The sequence below is a fragment of the Tauraco erythrolophus genome, chromosome 14 (assembly GCF_009769465.1).
Source record: "Tauraco erythrolophus isolate bTauEry1 chromosome 14, bTauEry1.pri, whole genome shotgun sequence".
Taxonomy (NCBI): domain Eukaryota; kingdom Metazoa; phylum Chordata; class Aves; order Musophagiformes; family Musophagidae; genus Tauraco; species Tauraco erythrolophus.
The window spans coordinates 258,357-270,062 of record NC_141478.1 but is presented as its reverse complement, the minus strand read 5'-3'; the positions used below and the strand labels follow the sequence as shown (position 1 = coordinate 270,062).

The window sequence follows — 11,706 nt, the reverse complement described above, 5'->3', positions numbered from 1 at the left end:
TGTAAGGGAAAGCATGCTCAAAAGAGGAGGAAATACATTAACTCTCAGTCTGGGGAATAGGGGAAATCATGTGAGAGCATGACAAGTAGCAGTAGAGTGTCTCATGTTCTTTTTTAGGAAGTTCTTAATAACGTGAGGTGTTCTCAACGGCCTCTTCTCGAGGCTGGACTTACAGGGGAGGAATACTTTTCACCACTTATAGTTGGGGAGAACACGGTAAAGGGCGACTGTTTGACATTGCTGTACGTGCAGCTATGGTCAGCGGTGAACAGCCGTGACCTTGGTGTGTACAGGTGTGTTCTGCGGCGGCAGTGCTGCTATTGCAGGTGACAGTGCAAGACACGCTCCTTTCCCGGCGTGTATGGAACATAGCTTGTATCCCGATAATCGGCTTCCACGGTCACAGAGTAAATCAGAGCCAGCTTGCAAACCCAGGAGCCCTGACCTGCAACCCAAACTGCTGCTGATACTTCTTCTGTGTTTTCTTTCCCTACCAAAGAGTTGTCACTTCTTCCTCTTCCCTCCTCCCCACAAACTCATGCGCCTCTCAAACTGGTCTCTCTGTAGGTCTTCTTGAGCTGAAAGGATGAAAATTGGCGATTGGAAAGTCACCATCACTTCTGAAGTCCTAAGCTTCATCCTAACTTCTGGAGTACCAGTTGATGTCTTTCGGTGTACGAGCCTGCAAGAGTGTCTGCTGTGTCCCTCCGTGATTTAGACGGCGGCGTGGAGCATGCATCATTGTGAGGTTTACATGATTTCGGCGCTGTCGGTGGCACTGTCCCTTTCCCAGTCGGTGCAGAGGGGTTAATTGCACAATGGAGCTGCCTGTCTAAAATGGTCCTGAATCCTGGATACCCTTCCACCCTGAGGGTCTCTTCCTGCTCCCTCCTTTTGTGCAGGGCAGCACGTCCCTGGGCTCAGTCATGCCAGATCAGTCCCTGCCCTCTCCGCCATCACCTGCTTCCAGTAGCACAGCTGGCCCCTGGCTTGCCTGCGTCTGACCTTCTCTATCCCTTTTTGCACGCTGTGATTCCAGAGCGGGATGGTCGGCCACCGAAGCTGCAATGTCGTCCTTGACGACCTCCGGTGAGGGAGAGAACTGCACTCCCAGGTTTGTTGTTGGTTCCAGGGATGATGAGACAGACTTTCTGGGATCAAACATGAAGACAGACGAAACCGATTTCTTTGAAGATGATGAAGAGGAGGAGTTGGTAAGGAGGTCCCAGCATTCTGGGTTGGAGCATCTGTGCAGAATTCCTGGGTCTCGTCCGGGGTTGGCGCAGTTGCTGCTGAGGCCGCAGGCAGTTGGGACGTCAGGGGACATGGCAGCAGGCTGTGTGGCACAGCCGTGGGGAGCGGCAGCGTCATTTCTGACAGGACATGTTGTGTGGTCATGCTGCCTGTCCTGGTTTCGGCTGGGACAGCCTTACTCGCTGCCTCATGCTGCTGTAAATCCTACCCCTTTTGCTTGCAGGTCTTTTTCAGGTACAATAGCAGATTTCTGTGTTCTAGCAACTTAACCCTGACACTCCTGTAAACCTTTCTGTTTCACCAGGGGAACTTTTGAGGAAAACTCTGGGAACTGTGAAAAGGGCAAAGGTGTGCCTGCAGAAAGGAAGCACTTACTCTTTTCTGTAACCTCCAAGAACAGGATGCAGAAAGGAGAATGTTCTCCAGCTCCTGACTGCTTTTGGCCTCTATTTAGTGTTATATTAAATGTGACATTTGCTGTTTTGCATGTGGGACTCGGATGCTGCAGGGACGTTGCTGCGGGCTGTGCGAATTGCTGGGACCGGACGCCAATGCAGTGGTCGTTTCCATTGCCTGTGTACCCTGAGCCTTCATTGCAAGTGGGTTGTTGGCCAAGGAGCCCACATGGGCTTCCTTCAAACCCATGCAGTGTTGTGTATCTTGATGCTCAGTGAGGAGCTGTTTATCAAGTGTGGTGAAGGATTTGGAAACCTTTTCACTTCCGAGATATTGTTTTGCTGTGGAACCTTGGCTTTGCAAGTCAGTGCAGTAACTTCTGAAGTCTCAGCTTACAGTTTGAAGCCACAATTGTTTGCACTGGGTAACCTGCAGTCCTGTGTGTATCACTTCAGCTGATCTCACTGTGTTTAATCTTGCTCGGGCCAGAATTAGTCTGTCAGGAAAACATCCAGTCAGGGATTTTTAGATGGTGACAGAAAGTCCACCACAGACCTTAACCTGTTCCTCTGTTACGGTTACCAGTGCTTTTTGAATGCATACCTTTTCTCTTGACTTCACTTTGTCCACTGGATCTTCTTGTGCCTTTGTCAGATATATGGGAGAGTGCTTGGTACTGTTTCTCTTCTACTTGTAGCTATTTACTGTTGTAATCTCCCCTTCATTTTCTCTCAGATAAGACAGACTGAGCTCCGAGACTTTTTTGTTATAAAACATTTGCAGCTCTTTTCTGCTAGTTCAGGTGCCAGATATTTATTTCCGACTGTAGCATTACTGCCCCGTAAAAGGAGGAGGTACATACTAACTGGCAAAGAAGTGGTTGTTTTGGGCTGCTCCTTAGTGATGTCCCCCAGTGGACCCTAGTGGGAGCTGGAAGTGTGTATGGGCTTGAGTCAAGCAAGAGCTGTGAGTGCGTAAGGTTGGAAGAAAATCCCTTGTTAGTTCTGCATTGCTGCGTTTCTACACTGTTATAGTTTAAATTCAGTGAAGTAGTTGACCCTGTACTAAACTGATCTCTATCTTCCCGTAGCCACCTGAACGGCAGATTGTGGTTGGAATCTGTGCCATGACCAAAAAGTCCAAGTCAAAGCCCATGACACAGATTCTGGAGCGTCTGTGCAAGTTTGAGTATATCACAGTGGTGATTATGGGGGAAGATGTTATTCTGAATGAACCGGTGGAGAACTGGCCCTCTTGTGACTGCCTAATATCGTTCCACTCCAAAGGTATAAAGTCTGTGGCAGGTCTTAGCCTACTTGAGATCTGGGCAAGGGAATGAGCTTCCACTCATTCTTCCCCCCCTCCCCTGTATTTCAGGGTTCCCCCTGGATAAAGCGGTTGCTTATGCCAAGCTGTGCAAGCCATTTCTGATTAATGACCTTGACATGCAGTATTATATCCAGGACAGGTAGGTGTCTGTGATCCACTAACACCTCTTCCCTCTTCCCTTGTCTGATTCCTCTCCTCAGCATGCTGTGCAAACTTCGTCTTCCTGACCACAGGCAAATGAGTGAGATGGGGAGGAGGGGGACCTTAGCAGTGGCTTTTCGGAGTTGTTTCTCCAGAACATGGAGGGGAATAGATTTAGGGGTAGAACCATTGAGACTTGGCATGTTTTGTTTTCTGGTGCAAATGTCTCGTGGGGAATGGCTAGATGAAGTAGAAAGTGGAAGAGGTCTCACAGAATGAGACTGCCACGACTAAGACAAGAAGACTGGTCACTGAGGAGGAGAGCCGAGGAGGGGCATGGGGCTCTGGAACAGAAACTGGGAGCAAGGCCAGGTCAGATTCTGAGGAGGGTATGTTGGTCAGAACCTTAAGAGGCTTCTCAGTCAGCTCTTGGTAGAGGCCACCAGCAGTCATGAACTTCAGTGCGTACAGCCAGACTGCTTCGGTGGCATGTGGGTAGGGCTCATACCAGACCCCAAACCTCCTGCCACGTTGTTGGGTTGTGAGCAGTGTTCCCGTGGGTGCTAACAGGCACCCCAAGGTGTAACTCTAGTGAAAGAATTGCAGTTTCCCTGCTGACCCAGGATGAAAAGAGACTCTGCTGCATCTGCCTGGCCTGGGTGTTGGGCAGCTCAGTGTGACAGGGACCTGTTGAGAGGGCAGGTCTGGGCAGGTGGCATGTGCTGGGCGTGTTGCTGTGGATTGGGCATGTGCTGGGAGTGTTGCTGTGGATTAGGCATGTGCTGGTAAATAGACATCCGTGTTTTGGCCAGGTAGAGGTTTGCTCTGGGCTGGAGCAGGCCTGAGGCATGGCCCATAGCCTGTAGATCTTATCTGGAGAGCATGCGCTGCGAAGCATTTGCACTCTGTCTTGAGGCTTTTTTGTGTTCGTTTGACTTTTTTCTTCATCAGTGGGAGTGAAGCCTTTCCCTTGGCACATGCTTAGGACTGTCTAGACTCTTCTGTTGATTCCCACTGTTTCTGTCCTCTGCAGACGTGAAGTGTATCGAATCCTTCAAGAAGAGGGAATAGACTTGCCCCGCTATGCTGTGCTCAACCGAGACCCAGATAGGCCAGAAGGTCAGTGTCCACTGAACACGGTTTTCACCTGCTATGCTATTGAAGGTATTCTGCAGAACACTGCAGGTACTGATCATCAGTGCGAAGAGCCCTGATTCACAAGTCTGTTGGTTTTTGTGGACAAAGGTCTTGACAGCAAAACTGGCTGACTGGCCAGGACTGAAGGGCTTTGGCTCTGCGCTGGGGCTGTCTCACCGTTTCCTAACGTGCTTCTGTGCTTTGTCTTCAGAGTGCAACTTGGTGGAAGGAGAGGACCATGTGGAGGTAAATGGAGCTGTTTTCCCGAAGCCGTTTGTAGAGAAGCCCGTCAGTGCCGAAGACCATAATGTGTATATTTACTACCCGACGTCAGCAGGTGGAGGCAGCCAGCGGCTCTTCCGAAAGGTGAGGAGGGGGACTCCAGTTTTGATGTTGGAAGCAACAGATCTGTGGCTCTGAGACCCACGTGGCTTCAGGAAGGAGTGCTGGGGTGGGTGAAGGGGAAAGGAAGGGTTCGTGTTGGGGAAGTCTAGACCTTCTTAGAACTTCTAGTTCAACCCCATCTATCTAGGAATAGCAGAGGGACATATTTTAGTGGTGGTGCTGACTTTGCCTTCCCTGTCCTCTGTTTCACCTGTGTCCTGTCTAGCAGTCACGGAAGACTGTCCCATATTGAATTGCATGCTATTTTTTCTAGCTCACTTCTTCAGTCCATCAGGAAGATAATTTTTTTTCAAACTTACGTTCCTGTCCTGTAACATCATTGTTGCCCTTCTCCTCTTACTGTAGCGTGCAAATGTGATAAATGCAGAATTTATTCCAAGATTCCGCAGGAAATCTGCCCTTACTCACTTCCTCCACTTTGCCAGCCAACAGTTAATAGCTGTGATATATCTTTTTTCCAATCAGTTACACATCTGCCATTAATAATCTTAAAATGATTGTTTCCTTAGCTAACGTACAGGCATGCCACTTGAGGTTGTATCGAAAGTCTCACTGAAAATTAAAAAACGACATCATCCTCTGTCCATAAGATCAGTCGAGTGTCCTAGAAGGAAGTTAAATTGGTCTGATTATCACCTGCTGTAATTTATTTTCATTTGCTTGTTAGCTAGACTCCTTATTTTCTAGGTCTTTATCCACTGTTTTTTGTTCCGTATCCTTGTAGTGACTGGCGTTAACCTAATGACCCATAATAACTTTTCTCCTTTTTAAAACCTGGAAAAGGACGTACCTTCTGTCTGTGTTTTTGGAGTCTCTTTTGTCCTCCATAAATAAGTGTGCTGTAGTAGCTGGGAGTCCTGAGAGGCGTTCGCTAATTCTTTACATACGAGGTGAAACTTAACACCTTTTGTTCTCCCACCTAGGAAAGCTCCTGAGGCTTTATTCTGTGCTTTCAGATTGGCAGCCGGAGTAGCGTGTACTCCCCGGAGAGCAGTGTGAGGAAGACCGGCTCGTACATTTATGAGGAGTTCATGCCTACAGATGGCACTGATGTGAAGGTAAGGGAAAGCCTGGAATAGCTCCGTCCTTCTCCAGGCCTGGGACAGCCGAAGACTGGGCAGTCTTCTTAGATTCTGGCGTGTTTGTTTACGCTGTGAGGGGCTGACTGTGCAGCTCGGGTCCCAAAGGGGGGACAGGTGTTCTGTGGGTCATAGCAGGAGGGATGCGCGGGACCATCTGATCTTCTCTCTGTGTCTGCGGTTAGTCGAGGTGGTTGTGTCAGGTGTAACTGTTTCTCTTCCCAGGTGTACACTGTTGGGCCGGACTATGCCCATGCAGAGGCTCGCAAATCCCCTGCTTTGGACGGGAAGGTTGAACGGGACAGCGAAGGGAAAGAAATCCGTTACCCGGTCATGCTGACTGCCATGGAGAAACTAGTTGCCCGGAAAGTCTGTGTAGCCTTTAAGGTCTGTGTTTTCTCTCCTATGCAAGCAGGATACTCCACGAATGTCTGGTTTGAATCTCGGTCAGTGTTAAAGCTTGAGCTCTGTTACCCTGATGTGTCTTTGGTGTGGCAGTCTTCCATGCCTGATGCCAGTTGCCATCTCCGCTGGCTGGATGCAGCTGGTCCTGCTGGCCATGGCAGTTTGCTGGCCAGAAATGATTGCAGGCAGGAGGGCCTGCAGCAAATGCCCTCTGTGCTGGTAGGTGGCTGGTGTCCAGCGTACATCTGAGTATTTAAAGCCAGATTCCGAGCGTGCTGCTGTCCATCTGACCTGTACTCATCCTGCCTTTACTGTTTCCTAGTTGTGTTTGTGTGGAAAGCTTGGTGGTCCTTTCTTCTGGTTGATTTGGTTGGTTGGTTGGTTTTTGGTTTTGTTTTCTATTTTTGATCTGGCTTTGATGCACATTTGTGTTCTGTTTTACAGGTCGGTAGAGTGAGTGTGTGAGTTTAGGTATGGTTACGTGACATGTTCATCAATGTTAGCAGAAGAAGCACTTGTCTACTTGTTCCTGCCCCTGCTGCAATCCACAGCCCATGCAGTTGTGCTGATACAGCTGTGGGCTTGTTCTGCCTTGTAGCCTTTTCCATATATTGATGGATGTCTTTGCCTGCACCACTTATTGTCTGTACTTGTGAGTCTGGTGCAAAATGATTGGATGTAGAGGCAAGAGCAGGAGAGCCTTTAGGGCTCTGGGAGGTGGGGGGCGATCCTGATGGTTTAATCCCGGGACTTGTGGGGTGGCCTTTGATGCAGCTGTGAAGGGTGTAGAAGTTCCTTTAAAGGGCCTGTTACTGCTGGATGGTGGCTGTATTGTCACGCTTCCTCAAGCGTCATGAGGTAGGTGTGGAGTGGCGGACGGCTGCGGCACTGGTGGAGCTGAGCTGGGCAGCGTGCGCTGGCCGTGCGTCTGCCGTCCCCTGGCTGCGATCCGTGCCAGCAGCCTGCGAGTCCCGTGTCCTCTGCTTCCTCACGCAGCAAACGGTGTGCGGGTTCGACCTCCTGCGGGCAAACGGCCACTCTTTTGTTTGCGATGTGAATGGCTTCAGTTTTGTGAAGAACTCTATGAAGTATTACGATGACTGTGCCAAAATCCTCGGGTATGTAAAATCCAAGTTTTGACAGTGGGGAAGGTAACTCATAGCGAAGGAAAATGAATGCGGAGTCCTGATCAGTACATCGGAGAAGTCTGCAGGTGGTTCATATGGGGACATTTGTTCAGCAGGTGAAAGCTTGGCTCTGGGAGCAATGGGTTAATTATTTTTAGCCTCTGGAGCTCCTGCCTGCATTGGCATTAGCTGTCTTTGTCTGCAGCTAGATGTATCTTACAGGACTTTTCGTTGGATGCTAAGCTCAGCTGCAGTATTGGTGATATGAGGGAAATTGGTGTCCCTTTAGGGTGCCTTAACTAGCCTGTGGTGTGGTAGATGTCTCTGCGAGGATGGTGAGGAGGAATTCTATAGCTCTCTTCAAATCATTCAGCTGGATCACTAAGGAAGGGGTGGAGAACCAAGGGAATGGAATTTCTTGTGAGCTTTGTATTCTAATTTCTTCCAGAAATATAATCATGCGGGAATTGGCTCCCCAGTTTCATATTCCTTGGTCCATCCCAACAGAGGCAGAAGACATTCCCATTGTCCCCACAACTTCAGGCACCATGTGAGTACCTTCTGTCTTCTCAAAAGAATGCTGGTGGTGGCTACATGAGGGACAAACTGCAAACCCTGTCCGAGGGACAAACTTCACCCAGCAGGATGGCATTGTCCAGCTGTTGTGTTGGTTGCAACCCTGAAATGCCTGTGAAAGGCTTAGCCATGCACACAACAGGGGTGATGACAGATGGTGAATTACTTGTAGGTTTGATGAATGCAGGCGAGCAGTCGTTGAAGGAATTACAGAAACTGCTCACGTGGCTTTCGGAAGGCTCAAATTCTTGATCAGCACAGGAAACAGATTGGGGGGGGGCATCGCTGTAGCTGGCTCTTGGTTCAGGAGGCTGCTCCTTGGAGAAGGTGTGTGTTGAGCTGCCAGTGAAATGGGTGGAAACCAGTTAGCTGAAGTATCCACGTTACCTGTACACTTGGCAGACCATCATTTAATAACGTTGGCCTCGCTGTTTTTCCACCACATAAGGGTAAAAGACCAAAGGCAAAACTTTCTTTGTGATCTTCAGCACACTGGTACACTCGTATGAAGTGAACAAAGTAGGTGCTACAGAAAAGATAGATTGGGAGTATGTGTTCATCCTTCCTTTACTGTGTCATCATTTGGAAAAAGCTGGCAAAGACAAACACTGCACAGCTCACAGGACTGCTGGCTTCAGTGACACCTCGTGACAATGAGACTGACAGAATGGATCCCTGTTTCTCTGGGGTCCTATAAGAGAGAGTTAGATATTGCAGTATCTGAAAAAGCAAACTTGTGTGGCCTTTCTGAAATTAGCCAGCCTAACTACTGGTTCCTGCAGGTGGCTGATTGCTGTGGGGTCTTTCTACCTACAGCTCTTATTGTTCGCTTGAAGACAGGACCTCAGCTGTATAACCATTCTTCTGAACGAAGTTATTTTTTCCTGGGTCTTCCTAAGTGATCCTATGAGCATTCCACAGGTCGTGCATGAAAACAAGCTTGGCGCAATTCAAAATGCTGTTTCTGTAGGTTCTGTAACATCCAGCCTGATCCTTTCTGCTGCAGATGTGGTTCTGCCTGTCATATTGTACAGGTGGTGTGGGAGCTTTTCCCTGGTAGGAAACCAGATCACATGGTAGCATCTGCAGTACTTAGCTTTTTCAGCCTTGGCACTTGTGGCTGATTTAGTCTGGGAGAAGTTCTGCCACTGATGAGTAAAGCAGCTGTCAAAAGGATGGAACTGAAAGAACAGTGGGAAACTACTTTCTGGTGGAAATTCTGGAGCATTGGGGCTCATTTATCAGATGCATCTTGTGTTTCCTCAGGATGGAGCTTCGTTGTGTTATTGCAGTCATCCGTCATGGAGATCGTACCCCAAAGCAGAAGATGAAAATGGAAGTTAAGCATCCCCGGTAAGAGTCAAGGCAAGAAGATGCTGTCCTGCTGGGAAGTGAGAAGGGCCTGTGTTCTGAATCAAGAGGAGGAGCAGGAGGGCTCAGTGTGTGGGAGGCAGCACTTTTTCCTGGCTCCATTTGAGCAAATAAGGATCCTGGCACCTTCTTTGTGAACACTGGAAGAAAGAGTGGAGGTCTGCTAGGTGCTGCCAAGGGAAGTGCCCGCTAAGTGGAAAGCTAGCCGCTGCTTCCTTTTTGTACCTGTGGCTAGAAACACTTGTTTTTTTCAGGATTTCTGAAGCACAGGAAGGAACCAGTGGGCTGGCTGGTCCTCCCTGAAGAAGAGATCATGAGTGCATATGTAGGGATGACAGTCCTTGTAGCACTGAAACGGCAGAAAATGGATCAAAGTTCTTTGTTGTCCATTCAGGTTCTTTGAATTATTTGAGAAATATGATGGCTACAAGACAGGGAAGTTGAAGCTGAAGAAACCAGAGCAGCTACAGGTGAGTGAGGGGAGTCCTCTCTGGGGTTACATTGTGAGACCTGCAGGTAATATGTATCCCAGCACGAGGCAATCCTTTGGGAGGGTGGAAACCCTCAAAAGGGCAACAGTCTGTTGCACAAATGCTCCCTTGCTCATTCCCCACCCCGCGTTCACTCAGCTGGGTGATAGTATGAGAGTGGAATGGAAACTGTTCCTGGCTGACGTGAAGACTGTAGGATGTGGATGACCTGATGCAGCTTGCCCATCTGTTGTGGTTGCCTCTGGTGAAAGGTAGGTGCAGGGTAGGGAGTGGGGCAGTTGGAGGCACCTGCTTGGTTTTGAATGGGGCTGGAGCACAGGGTGGGGACGAAGCAAACTGAAGTGTGAACATTTGTCCTGCCTCAGCTGTGTCTTACGAAATGATGTGTCTCTGAGGAGTGTCTATGTGGACCTGATGCTGGGTGAAGTCATCTGGATGCCTTGCAAGGGTGCAGTGGGGAGTCTGAGGCAGAATTGCTGGATGCTGAGACTGTCTGCTCTCCAACAGGAAGTGCTGGACATTGCACGGCAGCTCGTGGTGGACCTGGGAACCCACAGCGACTGTGAGATTGAGGAGAGGAAGTCCAAACTGGAACAGCTGAAGAGCGTCTTGGAGATGTAAGGGTTCATATCTTGGGGCACCGTGAGTTTGTCTCAGAGCTGCGGGTCAGCATGCAGCGTAGGAACAAGCTGTGCTGCTGATGTCCTGGCCAGCTGGCTCCCCAGAGCTCAGGGTCTCCTCCATCCCCTGGTAGCAGCTGTACGTGAAAGGTGCCGTGCTCTTAACATTTTCTCCTTGGCATCAAAACCACTGCTGGTTCTTGTTTCAAGTGTGTTTTTTGGCTAAACTTGAGACAAAACTGAGCTTCCTTTGCTGTGAGAGAGGGTCTGGAGTCCTGTACGGACCACATTGATAGGAAGCAGTTTGATCAATTTTGAACAAATCTTGTTTTAAGTAAGGTCGTCTAGGTGCCAAAAGTTTAATAAAATGGAACTTGGAAAACATGAAAAGATGTTTGTGTTCTCTTAAGCTTTGTTCAGCTGAAATAAAAGACAGTATGGTGGTGTTGGCATCTTAGAAACGAAAGAAGGGTTTGTCTCAGAGCTGTGGCATGCACAGGCAGTGTCCGTGTTCAAGCCGTGTTTGTGAAGCAGAGAGGATGAATTTTTGCTGTGATTCCTTCCCCTGCTCTTTCTGCTCATTAGAGGTGTGGTTATCCTCAGAGCGACTGGCGGGTTGGTTTTTTTTTTCTGTGATCTCATTAATTCACTTGTTAAAGATGTGGCTAGGAATTAACTAAGGTTGCTGAAAGCCCCAGTGGGGTATGAGAGCACAGAGTGCCGTCAGCTGAAGAGCAGGCGAGTAAATGGATCTTTGAATTTCATTTGGGGGAATTGTTTGGCTTTTTTTGGGAGCGTGTGCCAGGTCACAGGCAGACGAAAAAAATGTTCATGTTCTGTGGAATTGGTGTTGCAGCAGAAAGTCTCCTGCCTGTGCTGTGTTTTTGCTGTGTGCTGCCTAGGGACCTCTGGGCGAAGGGTGAACGGAGTTGATTGGTTTAAATCTTTCCCCCCCCTCTCCTTGTGACAGGTATGGACATTTTTCTGGCATTAACCGTAAGGTTCAGTTGACCTATCTGCCTCATGGACATCCAAAAGCTGCAAGTGAAGACGAAGGTAAAGAAACCTGATGTTGCTGCCATGATCTTCAAGCCTTCTGTGCAGGCTCCAAGAGCGCGTGCAGCTGTCCTACCTGTATAGGCTTCTGGACGTTCAGGCAAAATTCGTGACCCGTATCTTTGCTAACATCGTATGAAGGGTTGGAGTAACGCATGATGTAGTGCACCAGGATACCCTGGATGGTGCCACAGGGCTTATGCTTCCAATTTCATGAATGTCAGCCTATGCCTTCAAAAAGTAGTGAGTCTTAATTTCGTACTTGCTTGGTTGGTTCCTGGGGATTTTGGGTCAGGCCTGTGTTGACAATGCTCTGCAA

The 11,706-nt window shown here is 48.9% G+C and overlaps 1 protein-coding gene across 1 annotated transcript in view; it reads left to right on the top strand.

Annotated features, from left to right (window-relative positions):
• The first annotated feature begins 644 nt into the window (after nt 1–644).
• Nucleotides 645–11,706, top strand: part of PPIP5K1 (diphosphoinositol pentakisphosphate kinase 1) — a 44,344-nt gene continuing 33,282 nt past the window's right edge. The window contains exons 1-14 of the mRNA XM_086620500.1: nt 645–743; nt 1,040–1,214; nt 2,741–2,936; nt 3,028–3,118; nt 4,154–4,239; nt 4,469–4,623; nt 5,619–5,720; nt 5,967–6,128; nt 7,143–7,264; nt 7,722–7,823; nt 9,116–9,202; nt 9,615–9,690; nt 10,219–10,328; nt 11,302–11,387. Coding sequence (XP_086476626.1) covers nt 1,068–1,214; nt 2,741–2,936; nt 3,028–3,118; nt 4,154–4,239; nt 4,469–4,623; nt 5,619–5,720; nt 5,967–6,128; nt 7,143–7,264; nt 7,722–7,823; nt 9,116–9,202; nt 9,615–9,690; nt 10,219–10,328; nt 11,302–11,387 — 1,522 coding nt within the window. The 5' untranslated portion in view covers nt 645–743; nt 1,040–1,067. The remainder of the gene's footprint in view (nt 744–1,039; nt 1,215–2,740; nt 2,937–3,027; nt 3,119–4,153; nt 4,240–4,468; nt 4,624–5,618; nt 5,721–5,966; nt 6,129–7,142; nt 7,265–7,721; nt 7,824–9,115; nt 9,203–9,614; nt 9,691–10,218; nt 10,329–11,301; nt 11,388–11,706) is intronic.